The sequence below is a fragment of the Annulohypoxylon maeteangense genome (assembly GCF_022496945.1).
Source record: "Annulohypoxylon maeteangense strain CBS 123835 unplaced genomic scaffold GGS22scaffold_20, whole genome shotgun sequence".
In the NCBI taxonomy this organism is placed as follows: domain Eukaryota; kingdom Fungi; phylum Ascomycota; class Sordariomycetes; order Xylariales; family Hypoxylaceae; genus Annulohypoxylon; species Annulohypoxylon maeteangense.
Window position 1 is genome coordinate 569,891 of NW_025953267.1, and position 16,786 is coordinate 586,676.

A 16,786-nucleotide genomic window follows, 5' to 3' on the forward strand; every position below is an offset into this window, starting at 1 on the left:
TACCTAGGTAGGTAGTTAGGTATATATTATAGATAGGTACAGGTGTCATTGCTTGATATTTGAATTTTATTGAATTCAATAATTACAGGCAAGTAAATTTGGGCTAACCGCCGCATCTAGGGCTTAGAACCGATGGCACACTACTAGAATAGTTCCATGACCTCTAATAGGGTATTGCGTGCCTAAAGGCAATCTTCTAATAAAAGAAAACTCCCTCCAACCTCGTATATATCATTCAGCATCGCTCACTCATACAATACCTCAACGAACGACACCGCTATCCCTACCCCTTACTCCGTCGCAATTAGATAGCCCTCCTATAGGAAATAAGAATCGCATAGCGAAGAACTCCTAACCCCGAAGACCCCTATGCGTTAGAAAAATCTACCTCTTTTTGGATTTCGTAGCCTAGCCCAGGTGTTCCTCAGCAACAGAATCAAGCTCATCAAAATCGCGAATCACCGGTCCTAGACCATCAGAGGCGGAGCTATTCGGACTTAAAATCGGCGCGCCGCCACAGCTAGAGGGGCTATGGCTCGGATCAAAGAAACCCTCCATGCGTGACATATCGAGATTAAGATCCAGCGGCGCCGGTGGCTTAGTCCGACGTATACTTAAGCCCTGAGGCGGCCAACTGCCTTCGTCGGCTCTACCGCCGGTATTATTTGGTCCGAAGGTCGCATAGCTGCGTTCGCTCCTGGCCCTTTGTGAATTTACGTAGCCCCTTGGATTGTAGCTCGCATGCGTTTTAGACGATGATGGGCGAGTGATGCTTGAAGCTGCGTCGTCGGAGTAGGCACTGACGCTCATGGCGGAGGAGCCACCCCACATCGTGGGTGCGATGGTGCTGTTGGCGTTAGATCGTCCGCCTCGCGATGCGCTCAATCCACCGCCGTTATTCGATCGACTTGTTACAGTTTTGGGAGGCCTAGGGAACTTTTGCGCTTGCGCGCGCATCATGCGTAATACCGGGTCTCCTGAGTTGGAAGTGTCCGAGTCGACGCTTTCGCCGCTCGTACTATTTTGCCAGGCTCGAGGAGCAAGCCAGCAATGGGAGAGTTCGTGATGAGCCTCGGCTGCGGGTGCAGACGCGCCCTTCCATGGAGGCGTCTTCATTCCTTTAAAGCGCGGAGAGAGATGGTATGTCACATTATCCTTATACCGGAGGTTTGGTGCGTCGACCGATACGCTCGCAAGAGTCTGCAGTATGCCATACACAAGAACCCAGCGGCCGCGGCGGGCGACGAAGGGATCAACCATACCAATCTGGTCCGCTTTTTCGAACTTGACAAAGCCTTCGATGAGGTCAGATTGTGTGAAGTCGGACCCCAAGATGTATATGTTAGTCGCCTCGGTATAGGCTAATTGTGCGCGTCTTTCATTGATACGATCATCGCCGCCCTGCTTCGCGCTGTTGCCGCTACTATTACTCCTATCCTTTCTCAGCTTCTCACGACCCGAACCGGTGGAAGGGGGTGCGAACATCGGAATTGACTCGGGAACAAGAGGATAGGGGTGCGGGATATGAGGGAATCGCATTCGGTTATCGAACTCGATCAGCATATCCGTGAGCGGAAGGTCGGGTGTATCGGGGTCGAACGACTTGTTACCACTCTCGGAAACCATCATCCATTTCCGACTACTTCGAGTCTCTGATTCATCCCACACAATATCTCTATTGACTAAGTAATCGTAGAGTGCGCCGAAGTCCTTTTGCATTTGCTTCGCCAATGTCCTAGTCAACCACATCTCCTCGCCCTCTACCGTTCTCGCACCGGGTTCAGGAGGAGGCCAGTCACCATGCACCGTAATATAGTGATTAATGAGAAATTGTTGTAAACGATCAGCTGCATCTCGAGCAGGACCTCGCGCCGAAGGGCCAGCCGTTGGCCAGATATCTCCAAAAGAGAACTCGGAGAGCCGTTCTTCTGCTGCTTGCACACGAAGCTGAGTTTCCAGGCATGCCCTTTCTAGAAGTGCGCGCGTGATCGGAGTAACGCTCTTATAGTCAGCGCATGCCTCTAATCGAGAGTACATGCCCGCGCAATGCACGAAGGCCTCGCACCATCCTTCCTCCCAGCGCACATCTGGAATTTCCGACCATGCTAGCATGGATACTGCAGTATCCGCATCGTTGCGAGCGTCGTCAATGCCACGGGCAGATAGATAATTGATAATAGTACCAACATTATCTGCCTCAGGAGGCATATATGTCGCAAGACGCGCAAGCAGATCGGACAGAGCTTGGAACAGCGATAGACCGACCAGAGATGCATGGTACAGTAGCGCAAATACGTTACGCGTCGTGATAGCATGCCGGTGCGCATCAAGTTTGCTAAGATTGGGCGGTGTCGGGAAATACATCTCATAAGAAATCTGGCCGTCCGTATCCGCGAGACTAGTGTCCTCAGAAACAGGAGGCGTCGGCTGACCGTGGCGACCTAGATTGTACCCAAGTTGCGGATGTGAGCCGTGCGGTCGTAGCATTGGCGGGGCACCAATAGGCGATGGTGGCATGTGAACCCTCGGGTCATACTCTTCCTCTGTGGAACCTTCGCGAAGGAGAGTAATGAGAAACCGAGATTCGGTTGCTTCGATAATGTGAGATGAAAGGCGGAAAGAAGGGTTTGGCCGGGGGGCCTGTCCTCTGCGGCCGAAGAATACCAACACATCGCCGTTGGGATCCCATAGTTCAGGGTCCTTGCGAAGTTTGTTCCATCGCTGAACGGGTCTCCCTGCACCAATCCAACGCTTGATCGGCGGCGTAGTCGAGGGTGGGGGGATTGGAGGCAATTTAGAAGATGGGGGAGGTGAGATCATTTGCTGATATTCTGGATCCCATACCAAGTGCTGTGGAGTTTGCATAGGCATGATAGGCATCTCGTTCATATCAAATGAATCTGTATCACCATGGCCTCTGACGGTAGCAGACGACTCCGGTCGAAGAACATCTCCAGCCTTTTTCTTCTTTCCCCCAAACGTGAAAGCCTTCGTAAGTCCTTTACGAAAGTCGTCGCTTTTCTTGTCCACAACACTTCGAAAGCCGGAACGTTCGATACCTGACACATCCTCCGTCCTTAGAACAGGCTTTCTCGCTCTAGCGTAGGCGTAATCAGCCATTGGCCCATGGTGCTGCGGACCACTGCCACCTTCTCTCCTCCCCGAGTCACTTCCGCCACTCTGGCTACCGCTGCTGTTATTGTTAAAATTTGTAATCTCATTGCGATAACTGGTCGGCTCCGCCTCTCTCACAGGTTCAGAGAACTTCAAGAACCGCGCATTCATCGTACCGTAGCCGGTGCCATAGCCGGTGCCTTGCGGCAGACCGGCATCAGTAATTGAAAGGTCATCCCGGTCCGAATAGCGTGCGCTTCCTGGAGGCCGAGCTCCAGACCTTGGCTCGGTTATCTTTTTCCTCACGTATGCGCTACGCCCAGACATGGTGGACTAAGTGAACCGGATCTCGTGAGGGTCGTGAGGGTTGAAGTTGCTACAGGTTGGATGGCCGAGCTAAAAATCGCAATGCCACAGGTCTGGCTGCGTATGCATCGGCAGTTTATGTAATTGTGATAGTGATACCGTCAATAGGTAGCTGCTGATCAGTCCGCGCGTCTCGCGTAGGCCAACCTGCCCTCTCGGAGAGCACGGCCGGTTCCACAGAGAAACTGTTCGATTGCCAATGGATAGTTTGTATGATGAGCTGCTACAAGGTCGGACTTGGGTACATGTATCCGTCGTAGGTTGCGAATGTCGTTTAGGAGCGAGCCACTTCTGTTTGCTCTCGTCGAAACAAGCAGGTAGCTTCAATGAAACTTCAATGCAACGCCGCAGATCAGTCCACTTGATATATCAATCCCAAATGGGAACGAGACGTCCTAGCCGTCTAGGAAATCTGAGCTATCCTAGACTTGCATCCACACATTCAAGTATTTAACCGAGAATAGTTGTCCGAAATACTGATGCCCATGAATTAAATAAGAAGAAATCGATAGTCTAATAAGTGCAGTCTCGGAGGTGGAGAGGTAGAGGGGGGGCGACGTTGATATCTATCATTTAAATCCGATAATCGACGAGTCTGTGGCGTTCCCACATTTGCTTTTCGAAGTCTTATAATAATCCTCAACCTATCCAGAGGCCCGGAATCAAAGTGGAGTTCAAGTTCACACAGTGATCTAGGTGGTGATACAAGAAGAAAAAACAACGTGGCCTTGCTTTTATATAACACTAAATACTTGGTATTCTCCCATACCTCAAGTAAGTAGGTAGGTAGCTCGACTCGGTCGTAAGAGGAAATAGTTTCCCCATACCGGTCTGATGAAGGCCTCAGCTGGGGACATCGAGAATATGTACGACACGGAAAACGTCAACGTGGGGGATGCTACTGTAGGGGGTTTATCAGTACAAGGTCAGGGTCTGTATTCTGGAACATTGCCTGTAAATGTGACGGGGCTTTAATTTGATTGGTTGGCTTCCAACATCCCTGAAGTCGACATGTTCATAGGTTGATACCTGTTGCATGGCTCCGAATATCTCTGGCCCTCTGGGTACCTGGGCAGCTGGGTATCTTAGTACCTACCAGTAATGGGTCCTTCTAGATCAGATGCCTTTTAAGGATGTCGGGGCTATGTACGATTCGACTAGGGGTGCCAGGACTCACACAGCTCCCGACTAACTAATAGAATCTATTGATTTTAATGTAATCGGTCCCTTTCGAGAGGCTGCATATGAAGCTTAGGTAGAATAGGTAGCACGTCAACTACGGCTACTCCAATCTACCTATACGTAGGTAGGCTTCCTAAGGCAATCTATTCTCTGAGAGAACCGATGGATGATCTTCTGGCTTTGGTGTCACTAGCCATTGGTATAGCAATCGGATCATGTTCGCGAAGACCCCGGATTTAGGAGAGAAAGCTGGCAAGGTAGGGAAAGAATCGATCAGCGCCTTACGCCCGGCTCCATAAAGGTGCATGCGTATCGAATGTCGATGATCTTGGCACTTTTATCAAGGGCTGCCCGGTGCTGAAGCTTGCATTAGTATCATCTGGTATGATAGTAATTGCATGAACCATAGCCAGCCATGAAGTCGTACGGTCAACATACCTATTCTATTCAAACAAACAGAATGACCAGTTTCGCCCGTACTTAATTTCGGTATTGTTAAGAGGATAAATCAGTCCTCATTGATATTGTACTTGGATGACATTACATCGTGCTGTATTGGCAAGTTCCAAGAAGCGAAGTTGATGAAGTTAGCAATTTACCAATTTAAACTAGCATAAAATGATAAAGATAAAGAAATCGGTAAATCCACACCGACAACGACAGGGGCCTATGCAGGGCTGTCCTAGCGCCTAACTAAACTGCCTAGATCCCCTAACATCCCCATTACCCCATGCTCTAAATAGACTAAATAGGAACTAAATCGAGCGATATCACGAACCTTTACAACTCCAACGCGATTATCTAGCTGCAAATAGCTAGAGCTATGCTATAGAGTTTGATAGCTTTTATGGAATCTTCCGATTTATAACTATTAATGGTCATTATCAAGTTATTTTGCAATGAGCAAGATAACATAGTGTTGAACCTCCGAGGCTCAATGTTGACATTTCATTTCCAAGTTTCCCCTGAATATCCCTTACCTCCCGAGGTCTACACCGTCAGAGACGGCCGTAACATCCACCGATATTTTATGTGGCTTTACCAATGTACCGGTACACGGGATTATATTGGCCAGCTGTGTTACCAATTGAGCTTATTATGTAGGTACTAGTACCTACCAGGTATGTATATTTCTTGAAAATTGATATCATACCATACCATACTAGGTATCTACGTAGCAGGTGGCATTTATTATTTTCAGCTCCCAATTACAAGCCGAAGCTACACCTATCTCCTCAAGTACAACCTTGGAATGCAAAGGTATCTAAGTACCTATCTAGCATCGGATGCGCCAAAGCTAAGGAGATTACACAGACGGGAGCATGCATCGAGTGAGACCAACTAGACCGATTTTGACAAGATGTCTCTACCTTTACATACTTATTACCTAGGTAGCCGGCCGTTTTACGCCTGTCTAGAATGTACCACATTCTACTTAGGTACATAATGCATGTAGAAGGCCTCCACGGTAAAAATTTCCGGAATGGTGACGGGTAACTCTATTACGTACCTCACCCGCATTTTCTTCCAGAACTTAGCAATAATATGAATTGTGAAAAGAGAACCCTCGAAAAGTTACCGGGCAGTGTGTCATCAAGTATGATGTTTGAATATCGACATGAAGCTTGATGGGTTACATCAATAACACCTGAATAAATTTCTCGGGCTCGCCAGTGGAGTAAGCCGCAAGAGGGAACCTTTTCCAACCATCCTTTACCCTCCGTATTTTACTATTTTACTATACGCATTTGTTCGAAGAGGCAGGCTTCTTATCTCCGCCTCTAACCAAATCCATTGTATTTGCAGAATATGACTTCTTTTCGCTAACTACCTTAGATAATCTAGAGTTAAAGCGAAATAGCTAGGTGTAATGCAATTAGACATATCGAAATTTGGGCGCCGAAAGACTGGAGAGACGCCACAGAAGCATATTCACCGTACCCGCAAAGTCCTAATCTACGAATCAGAAGATATCATTAACTACCTTCTGCAATAGTCGGAGCATACATGCTAGTGGCTATTAAAATGGTACGGATGGTAAAGAATTGTTGATACCAACCATTTCGTCTATGACCGATGGTGGGTATTGGTAAATGCCCTTGACCTCAAAAGATAACGGTATCAGGTCTCAGTCATCAGCGGTGAAGATATCGAATATGTTTCGTGTCTCCCTAGAATAATGGTTTAGATCTTGGTTTTTCCCCTTACACCTTTGCTGACGAGACACGCAGTCCTAGCTTCTTGCAGCGCTCTTCGAAGGTCGTCACGCACGACATTGAAGAGGTGGGCTCGCCGTGAGGTGGCTTATCACCCCCCTTCTTTGCAGGAGCATTGGGTGATGAGAACTTGACGGCATGCGGGTTCAATTTTCCCGCAGAAATCCCTAGAGAAGTTGATCTTTGAGGGGGTGTGGCCGTCGAGAGGTTGTGGGTCAGGATCTTAGGAGCTTGAGTCGAAGCTTCTGTGCGAGCACCTTCGTCGTAATTGACCTTCGAGGTAACGCTGGATGTCTTCCGCAGAATCAGGGGCCTGTTTCTTGCCTTCCCCGGATCTAGCTGCTCTCCTATCATCCCTTCTTGCCGTTAGCACTGAAGATTCAATACCATGGATGTCTACTTACGGCCAGCAATCTTTCTCACCAACATCAAGTATTGCTGATATATGACACTCTCTTGTTTGGCGTCCAGAGCATCATATGCATCAGACCAGAGACGAATGAGCAGAACACCTTCATGGATTCGAAGCTTAACCTGTGCCTCGGCAAAACCAACAAGGAATCCCATATTATGGGCATCGTCTCCCTGGCTGGAGTAGATGACTAGGACTTGGTTAGAAGATAATTACTTAGGTACATATGTAGTTTGCATGAGGAGGTACTTGGAGAGACTAACTGTTACTTGGTGGAAAGTACTTTGCTAGAGTCGTGTTAGTAAAATAGAAAGGTACCTATGTTATATAGATGGATAAAAGACATACATGTGTACATCTGCTTGCCATTGGCCTTATGAATGAGACTCGCGGCGGAAGAATCCATCGTTGATAATATCGAGAACCGCGAAATAATTCTTCTGACTGACGCTCTTGCTAAACGCAATGTAACACGATTGAGGCCAGGACCGCGTGCCTCGTAGTCCTACGCATCAAGCTTTGTCAATTAGCTTACGTTTTAGAAGGGACAATACCTAAATAGGTATATATCCGGTACCTTGTAGTAACTCCGCAAGTTCAAGGTTACTAGGTACATACTCCGTTAATATCAACATTGAATAGAGGTGGGGATGACGAGACATACAGTGGCGAAGACGAGAGGGGAAACGATGATAGAATGATATGTGAATGGAAGGAAGGATTGATATCGACAATAGAGAAGAGATCATTCAAACGAGACTAAGAAAATATTAGACAAATCAACTATTGGATGAATTACTAGGTACTTACCAATCGTCAAAAGACGCGGAGACGTGCGGTCGTAAACTGGTACCTTCGAGGGTATTGGATTCATGAATGTTCGGTACCTATCTGCTGTACCTACTTGTGCACGTACCTATAAGGTTCATGAATGCACGCGGATGTTGTAGGAATAACGACTCTAACAATACCATTATCGAGAAATTATAGAGCAAAGTACCTGCTAGATACCTATGTAGGTTGGGTACCTACATATGTAGATAGGCACGGGACGAAAGAATGATTGTTGAGGCGATGCCAGTTAAACGATGCATGCTAACAGAACGTTCCTGCCTCTTAGTCCAGACACCTACCAAAGTCTATTACTGGAAAAGACGACGACTTCCTTGCACAGTAAGTTTCGCATCAATATTGTTTGATATGATGGAACAATTGAAACAGGCATTTTCATAGGTACTTAGGTAGGTAGGTAGGTAAATCGCACCTGCATCACATCTCCATGATATATTAGGTATCGATGCAGGTAAGTCGGCACGTACCTATGCCTTAGAAGCATGGAAGTACCTAAAGGCAACTTATGACAATATTGAATCTATGAACTGATTCTTCCGTTTAATTTAGACTTCGTTTTTACCAGACTCCAATTCAACGGCGTGGATTTTCGAATCAGATATCGATATACTATCAATTACTTTCTCCAAATTGACGTGAATATTGGCTCCAGCAGGACCAGCACGTTCGAAAGATCGTCCACGCTTCTCCGGTCCCAGCGCAGCCGTCACCGCAATACCAACCGCAACGATCACAAGAGCAATACCCATGGTCGGGCCGTAGCCATCAACCAACTTCCCGCTCTTGCTGGCGACGAAGTGGCTTTCCGAAATGGCATTGACAATTTGGGCCGCCGGAGAAGACACCATGTTACCTAGCTGATATGCGAGACCTGGGAATGTCGATCGGTAAGCTGGTGGTGACAATTCATTAAGATGAATAGGTACCACGCCCCAAGCTCCCTGGACGAAGAACTGAATCCAAAATCCAGAAGCTGAGAGGCCCGATTCAGTTGTAGGCAGAATCCAGGCTGGGACGAGGCAGCAACTGATCAGCGCAGCACCGACGATAGCGCGACGACGCCCGATAAATTGGGAGAGGTATCCAATGATGGTACCGCCAACACACGCCCCAGTATTCATGAGAATACTAGCCCTGGTCGCTGCGTCATTAGGAAGCTCCTTCGACTCTAACATAAACGTGGTGTAGCTGTCTTGGCTCGTATGCGCGTAATAGTTGAACCAAGTCATCAAAAAGATGCAATAGACGCACATACGCCATTCTTTAACAAGCATAGACCTCGTTTCCGCCCAGAAGTCCTCTGCTGAGATGTGGTGATTAGCCGCCTTAGCAGCTCTAAATTGTTCTGATTCAGGAAAGCAGCAGCGGAGGAGTCCGGCGGAGATAGAAAGACCAGCAGCAATCCAAAAGACAATCTTCCAAGTATCAGTTGCGCCACCAACACCGAGGTTCGCACACGCCGCGAGTACATAACCGAGAGCATAGCCCTGTTGCAAAATGCCACTCATAAGGCCTCGTGCTTCAGTTCTTATATCCGGTATACAGAATTAGCATTATCGAGGTAAAAGCGTGGAAATCTACCAAGACTCACGGGCAGTTCTCAAGAGCCATGGCCACGGCATTACCGTATACGCCGCCCATAAATAGTCCAAACAGGGACCTAACGGCTAGGAATTGTTCAAAAGTCGCACTGTAGATTGTTGCAATTTGCAAGAGGCCAAGAACGATTAGGTTAGCAACCATTGGCCATTTTCGACCAAAGCGATCACCGAGTAGACCGAAGACGGCGGCGCCGACAGATCGGAGAAGCAACGTCAAAGTAATTGCGGTAGTAATATCCGTCTTAGTACGGCCGTAATAGTTTGATAGCTTGACGGTTTGGATTGCTAGAGCGTGGAAGTCGAAGGCATCGGCAGTCCATGCATACATTCCCACAAGGAAGTAAACCCAATCCTTAGCGCTTAAAAGCATAAAAAGTGAGATAGGATTTCGGGGCCTCTCGGGAGCATGCCATTCCGTATAGGACTCGCCGAGTTCGTTCGTAACGACAACTCTCTGCTTCCATCGAAAGAGATCACCCCACGACTGCCTAGCAGTAGCGACGATACCCTTCGCAAGGGGTTCCGCAGGCTCATTGCCAGCAGCCATGTTTGAATACAAGAAGCCAACGAATTGCCTTAGTACTTCCTAGGTTTCCGTAAGATCAGTGATGCCAATGATCTACCCCAGGAAGTGGGAGATTCACGGCATTTAGGCTGGCGAGCTTTTAACTCTTATATCATCTAGGGAGGTACATACGACGAGAGAAGGACTGCGTAGCATTTATCGGATCTGGACGTGGATGATACCAGCCCCATTTTCGTATGGTAGTTGAAAGGTCACAGAGAGATTCTGCAGAACCATTGACCTTGATTCCCACACTTGCATACCCCCATCGATCATCGCCATGCGATGCAACTCGAGATATAGTAAGCATTATTCGGTGCGCTAGAAGGACTAATGGCGATCTTGTTGAATGTTTGGTCAAGCTATTGGTCGTTGTCATAGCTCATCCTCCAACACCCGAAGCCTATGAGATGATCGGCTCTTGCCTGGGCTTGAATTATAGGGATAAAATGGTTCATTAGCTTGATAGGATGTCTCTAAGTTAATGTGCTTAGACAAACGGCTTGGATGCTATCAGACCCAGAGATGGAAAGACTAGGTACTGAATACCTAAGTAGCCACTCTTGATGCTAGTTTTCAGATAGGTATTCGAGAAAGAATAGGATGTAGGGTTGTATGCAGATAGCTTGTGATAACGGCAGTCAAATGGAAGCCATAGCCAACTAAGGCTAAGGAATTGCAAATCTACATGGGCGCAGAAAAATATCCGATGATCCATGGGGGATGGCAGGATGGGTAGAACTCAAATATCTAGGACATCCCCGCAAAGAGCACGAATTCCCAAAAATATGAAACAGCCCTAGAGGTGTCGTACTTATCGTCGCAGAGGCCCATCTTACAGATTTGTCAGGCCCCAGATATTTCTTAAAACCGCAGGACCCGAAGATTTAAATCGAGAGGCTTAGAAATTGCTGTTCGATTTGTAAATGACAGTTAGAAAAAGGCTGTTCTCAAATCATTTTGGCGAATGTTGACGAACAGGTGCTCACCATCCCGGTACGTGATCAGATAATCTTAACTCCAGGGCCAATAATAGTCCCTGCGCTAAATTTTAGTGGATCACCACTATTAGCTGGGGAATTTAATCGCTAAAAGGAATATCTAAAATCTCCAGGGCTTCATAGGATCTTTACATAGGGTTAAAAAAGATGGTATTCAAAAGCCTCGACTTCATGAATCGATTAACCCATAAAGTAAACGTGGGTACCTGGGTATCTACCTAGGATTCCTAGGTAGATACCCAGGTACCGGTGTGGTGTGCGAAGATAGTACCTAAATATGCACCCAGCTTCTCCTTAAAATCGAATATGCTGCTTTTCCTTAACCCCAAATTTTAACCATCCTCTCTAGACCACGAAATCTGAACACATTTTGGTTAGAAAGCTAGAATTGTATCTTTAATGTATAGGTACACATACGGAATCTACCTACCTACCTGCACCTACCCAGGTGAGTTTAAGATGTAGACCTTGTCATAATTCTACCTATACAAGAAAATGGACGACGAAAAGGGGGCAAATCCGCGATTTAACATTTAGTCTGGGATTCATCTACATCATCGATTTTCGTTTTTTTAAATCGGTGATTGATGAATGCAATTATGGTTTTCATCTGCATTCACGAGACTTAATTTGCTACTTTGACTACTAGGCCAAGTCCGACGGTAGGTAGTGTCCTTGTCACCATACCGTCATCGAACTTCTATATCGTCCAAACATCTTCTGGCATTATGATTAGAGTTCAAATTTTAGTGGATTGATGTCTATGACCATACAAAGACTTCTCATGTCTAGAGCCACCAAGGTGCTTAATCCAAAATCTCTCAAGTCGCCGACATATGTGCCTACGCTTGCCACTGACCTACATAACAAACAACATACTTGGTCGTAGTATACCTAGAGTATATTGCTGAAAAGATAAACCAACATTCAATATGACACCATCTGCGGATACCTCGTTTGCTGGCCATGTTGCTAACCAGTTCACGTCCTATGAGAAAGATCGAAAGGCGACGTCGAAGGATGCAATCTATGCTACAAGGTATGACATAATGCTAGCTAATTACTGCCTCTCGTAACTAACCAGCGTAGCAATGGCGTTCCCATGCCTCATCCTTACGAGACCCAACGAGTTGGAGAAAACGGGCCTCTCCTTTTGCAGGATTTCCATTTGATCGACCTCCTTTCTCATTTCGACCGAGAACGTATACCTGAACGAGTGGTGCATGCTAAGGGGAGCGGCGCCCAGTAAGGACTCATAGCCCAATCATCATACCCGTACCCAACCTACCCAAGGGCGTTGTATCTCGAAGGGTGGGATTTTTGAAATAAAAAGAGATTACTAACTTATCATGCGTCCGTAGCGGTTTCTTCGAATGCACGAACCCTATTCCGGAGCTGTGCTCTGCCGATATCTTCTCCACCAAAGGAAAGAAATGCCCCGTCACTGCGCGGTTCTCTACCGTCGGAGGCGAGTCTGGTTCCCACGACTGCGCCCGCGACCCCCGAGGTTTCGCTGTCAAATTTCGGACTGAGGATGGTAACTGGGACCTTGTCGCCAACAATACGCCCGTGTTCTTCTTGCGAGACCCAGCCAAGTTTCCTTACTTCATTCACACACAGAAGCGCGACCCAGCAACTCACCTAACGCACGCCGACGACTCCACCATGTTTTGGGACTATCTCTGCAACAACCCTGAAAGCATCCATCAAGTGATGATTCTCATGGGAGATCGAGGTATTCCGGATGGATACCGCTTCATGCACGGTTATGCCGGCCACACACTCAAGTTGGTCAATAAACAGGGTGACTGGATTTACACCCAGATCCACTTCAAGTCCCAGCAGGGCACCAAGTTTATTACCCAAGAGGATTCTGCAAACAAGTCTCCCGATCACTCGCAGAAAGACTTGTATGAGGCGATTGATCGTGGGGATTACCCGAAGTGGAACGTCGAAATCCAGACGATGACGCCGAAACAAGCCGAGGAGGTGTGGGAGAAGCAGAGGATCAACATTTTTGACCTGACCCATGTCTGGCCACAGGGACAATTCCCACGCAAGAAGATTGGCGAATTCACCTTGAATGAGAATGCGGTCAATTACTTCGCAGAGATAGAGCAGGTCGCCTTCAACCCGGCGCACATGCCACCTGGCATCGAGCCATCAGCCGACCCCGTCTTGCAGTCGCGCCTCTTTTCTTATCCAGACACTCACCGTCATCGCATTGGCGTCAACTACCAACAGCTACCGGTCAATGCCCCGCGGACAGGTTTCATGTTCGGTAATTTCCAGCGGGATGGCTCGATGGCTTTCTACAACCAGGGGGCGAGACCCAACTACCTCAGCTCTATCGACCCAATCCAATTCCGCGATCGTTCCATCGATCTCGATAGAACCCACGGGCATTTTACCGGAGAAGCCATCACGTTCTTATCAGAGATCCGGCCAGAGGATTTCAATGCTCCTAAGGCTTTATACCGTAAAGTATGGGATGAGCCCGCGCGCGCGAGATTCATCAGCAACGTTGCTGGGAAGATGGCCGTATGCAAGGAACCGGAGCTCATCAAACGGCAGATCGCTATTTTCCGGGAAGTGGATGAAGAGATTGCTACGCGCCTCGAGAAGGCAACGGGTATTAAAGGTTACGACGGTATCGCGAACATGAGATTCAATGGAACTCACAATGGAATGACAAAGAATGCGAAATTGAGATATGCCAATGGGGTAAGTGTGACGAAGGGGAAGAGTGTTACGAAGAACAATGGCGCACCTCAAGCCGGGGCCCACAGGGGTATGGACCTGACAGACGGTGCTAATGGTGCTAAAAGTGGTTCTAATGGCGGTGCTAATGGTGCTATGGGCGCAAACGGGTTTTATCGGTAATCTGGAAATCGACACAAATGGATGCGGTGCAACATACATTAATATCGTATTTTGGATACATTCATTTTTAAATAGGTAGGTATGTTAGGATATTAAAAATATTGCCAAATTGTATTTATCTTGAATTAAATTGGTACCTATTAGTATTTACCAACTGTTGTTGTTTTCTAAAAATTACTCTCTAAAAATTATTCGATTGTTTGCCATCCACTTCCCAACTTCCCCCCACCTGCTCCGATCTTAGAAAGCTTAGGGTACACAGCGTAGCATATTTCTGTAGTGGCTAGGTACCTATCTAGGTACCTAAGCTCCCTGGGCTGTAGTGGTGGTCGAGCACTAAAATTGACCTAGACTTTCGCATGCGAGACGCTATTGCGACGATTTTCACGTAGCTTATCATAACGTAACCCGTCAATTCCATCATCTGTTATTATTGTACTGGTGGTTTCGGATAGTATTGATTGTGGATCGTTACGACGCATCAAGATCTTATCTTCCTTTGTGGGCTGCTGTGGTTCTTCGTCATCTGGTTTTCTTGGCCCAGTCGGCTCGAACCTGGAACGTTTTCGAATACCTTCTCCATACTTGTAAAAAGCGAACGGGATCACGGCAAGCACCGTCGCAACGCCCCCAATCAGCGAACCGCCCCCGCCAATACCAAGAGCATCGAACATGTAATTGGTGAACAGTGGTGCCGCAGCGCCGCAAGCCGAGCGGCAGACCGTGTTCACCGCGATCGCAGACGCGGCATACATTAAGTATGAATCTACTAGATAAGTGAGATACCCCACGAAGATGAGCATCAGCGAAGTAGCGAGAAATACGCCAGCGATGGTAGGGACTATCCAATGGATCCAACTAGTATAATAGGTAAGCACCTTATGTCAGCTACTAGGTACGCTTCAATATTGCCCAGGTGTAGTGCGTAGGTACTAAGGTAGGTAGCTATCTTACCTATATTCAGCAGTCCATGCGAACCAGAACATGGTAATAGGAAACCCGACTCCTCCCATTATAGCAAGAGTAAGGCGATCTTCGGGCTTCAACGGGATTCCCTTTTCTATCTTCCTTTGCTTCTGCTTTGAATCGAATAGGACAATGATGGCGCCGATGAAGGAGCCAATCACGGACCCGATCAGAGGGAGCTCGCCAACTCCGGCGTTCCATCCACGTCTTTCTTGAAATACAATAGGATAGATAGAAAAGAGCATATATAGCAGTGTGTAAACGACGGACATATAGACCGCGCATAGGAAAGAAATTGTATCGAAAAGGATAATCCACGGTCTCGTAAGAGCCACTTTGTATATTCCTAGGAGCGTGTGGTCGCTGTCTTCTACCGGAGCCTTGACGTTTTCATAGCCAGGGATTCTAGCCCGCCTAATACGACGGGCGCGATATACGAGTATCACGGGACCGAAAGTTTCGGGAATGGTGAACATCGGGATTGCCGTGATACCTCCGAGCCAAAGCAGAACGAAGAAACTCCATCGCCAGTCTTTCTTGAGCTGAAGAAAGCCGCCGACAACTGGCCCTAAAGCTGGACCAACCCAAACCATGCATGAGAAAACAGCCATGGCGTTACCTCGTTCTACCGGACCCCATAAGTCCGCAAGAACTCCAGGGCTGTTACTTAGCGGGGCGCTCACAAACGTGCCTGTAAGGAACCTACCTACAAGCAGGCTCCCGAAATTTGGCGCAAAAGCACAGAGGAAGTTGAATATGATATAAAGCAAAAATGTGCTATAAAAAATCCACCTTCGCCCATAAAACTACACAGGCGATTTGTTTAGCATTCTCTTAGATCAATGCCTACCAACCTATGAGCGAGGTAGGTAGGTAGGTAGGTACTTAGGTTAAGGGGTAGCGATGGATAGGCATCGTACCTCGGATAGTGGAGCGAAAATAAGGGGTCCAGCGCAATATCCAAGAAGAAAAAGAGTCACGGTAAGCCCTGCTGCTTCTCCGGAAATGTCGAATCCTTCAGCGATGCTCTGAACCTGCATTAGCGCATGTATAAAACCACCGAGAAGCGGCTACCTATGATACGCAGGTTTTAGGGCTAGGAAGAAAACATACTCCAAAACATCCAGACGGTGCCGACGAGGCAAAGGTCGCGTTTACGACAAGCAAAACAGCGCATACTGTCACATACCAACGCCTGGCGGTCGACCAACAATGTGGATTTTCGACATCATCAGGTTTAAAGTCGACATGCCCATCCTCGTTGAGATACGGACGCTCTCCATGTTCTAGATCAGTAGTACAATATGTTTTTGCCGTGGCCAGAGACAGGACATGCTTAAGCTCAACCATGCTGGCTTTCTCTTAATATTCCGAGCGACTGAAGATTAGGAATACTACAGCAAGGCATCTTGAGTGGCAAAACATAGAAGGGTCAAAGAGTACCTATAATAAAGAAAATCGTAAATTTTTGAGGCTCCTGTACTCGCGCGGAAGAGTAAACGCGAGACCACCTAGGTAGAGAAGAGCTCAGTAGGTACCTTCGAGTAAGTAGGTAGCATTCGGACAAAGATGATGACATTACGTCTCTTACTTCTAATCACCGATAGCTATTCCCGACATCCAATTCC

The 16,786-nt window shown here is 47.4% G+C and overlaps 5 protein-coding genes across 5 annotated transcripts; 1 reads left to right on the top strand and 4 right to left on the bottom strand.

Moving 5' to 3' along the window:
- Window positions 1-195: 195 nt before the first annotated feature.
- Window positions 196-3,560, bottom strand: GGS22DRAFT_74096 (uncharacterized protein). Its single transcript, XM_047967976.1, has one exon. The coding sequence runs from the start codon at window positions 3,439-3,441 to the stop codon at window positions 409-411; it is 3,033 nt and encodes a 1,010-aa protein (XP_047815204.1). The 5' UTR covers window positions 3,442-3,560; the 3' UTR covers window positions 196-408.
- Window positions 3,561-6,866: 3,306 nt separating this feature from the next.
- On the bottom strand, window positions 6,867-7,696 carry GGS22DRAFT_192460 (uncharacterized protein; the record flags this gene model as incomplete). Its single annotated transcript, XM_047965268.1, has 4 exons — window positions 6,867-7,234; window positions 7,283-7,480; window positions 7,554-7,577; window positions 7,639-7,696. 4 exons carry the CDS (start codon window positions 7,694-7,696, stop codon window positions 6,867-6,869), a joined length of 648 nt encoding a protein of 215 aa, XP_047815205.1.
- An 800-nt stretch (window positions 7,697-8,496) lies between these two features.
- Window positions 8,497-10,397, bottom strand: GGS22DRAFT_74119 (carboxylic acid transport protein). Its single transcript, XM_047967977.1, has 2 exons — window positions 9,734-10,397; window positions 8,497-9,669 (listed from the first exon to the last, which is right to left on the bottom strand). The coding sequence occupies exons 1-2, from the start codon at window positions 10,288-10,290 to the stop codon at window positions 8,688-8,690; spliced, it is 1,539 nt and encodes a 512-aa protein (XP_047815206.1). The 5' UTR covers window positions 10,291-10,397; the 3' UTR covers window positions 8,497-8,687.
- Window positions 10,398-12,241: 1,844 nt separating this feature from the next.
- GGS22DRAFT_181835 (catalase-like domain-containing protein) lies at window positions 12,242-14,192 on the top strand (the record flags this gene model as incomplete). The annotated part of the gene is made up of 3 exons (XM_047963900.1): window positions 12,242-12,348; window positions 12,399-12,554; window positions 12,671-14,192. The coding sequence occupies 3 exons, from the start codon at window positions 12,242-12,244 to the stop codon at window positions 14,190-14,192; spliced, it is 1,785 nt and encodes a 594-aa protein (XP_047815207.1).
- Window positions 14,193-14,296: 104 nt separating this feature from the next.
- GGS22DRAFT_197084 (MFS general substrate transporter) lies at window positions 14,297-16,659 on the bottom strand. Its single transcript, XM_047965933.1, has 4 exons — window positions 16,272-16,659; window positions 16,079-16,186; window positions 15,147-15,964; window positions 14,297-15,050 (listed from the first exon to the last, which is right to left on the bottom strand). The coding sequence occupies exons 1-4, from the start codon at window positions 16,506-16,508 to the stop codon at window positions 14,540-14,542; spliced, it is 1,674 nt and encodes a 557-aa protein (XP_047815208.1). The 5' UTR covers window positions 16,509-16,659; the 3' UTR covers window positions 14,297-14,539.
- Between the last annotated feature and the right edge of the window lie 127 nt (window positions 16,660-16,786).

Excerpts from the sequence above, each read along its gene's own strand:
- GGS22DRAFT_74096 (XM_047967976.1), bottom strand. The coding sequence starts at position 3,441 with ATGTCTGGGCGTAGCGCATACGTGAGGAAAAAGATAACCGAGCCAAGG.
- GGS22DRAFT_74119 (XM_047967977.1), bottom strand. The coding sequence starts at position 10,290 with ATGGCTGCTGGCAATGAGCCTGCGGAACCCCTTGCGAAGGGTATCGTC. Across the intron at positions 9,670-9,733 it reads ATGGCTCTTGAGAACTGCCC|AACTGAAGCACGAGGCCTTA; the intron begins GTGAGTCTTGGT and ends ACCGGATATAAG.
- GGS22DRAFT_197084 (XM_047965933.1), bottom strand. The coding sequence starts at position 16,508 with ATGGTTGAGCTTAAGCATGTCCTGTCTCTGGCCACGGCAAAAACATAT. Across the intron at positions 16,187-16,271 it reads CACCGTCTGGATGTTTTGGA|AGCATCGCTGAAGGATTCGA; the intron begins GTATGTTTTCTT and ends ATGCAGGTTCAG. Across the intron at positions 15,965-16,078 it reads TTTTCGCTCCACTATCCGAG|TTTTATGGGCGAAGGTGGAT; the intron begins GTACGATGCCTA and ends TCGCCTGTGTAG.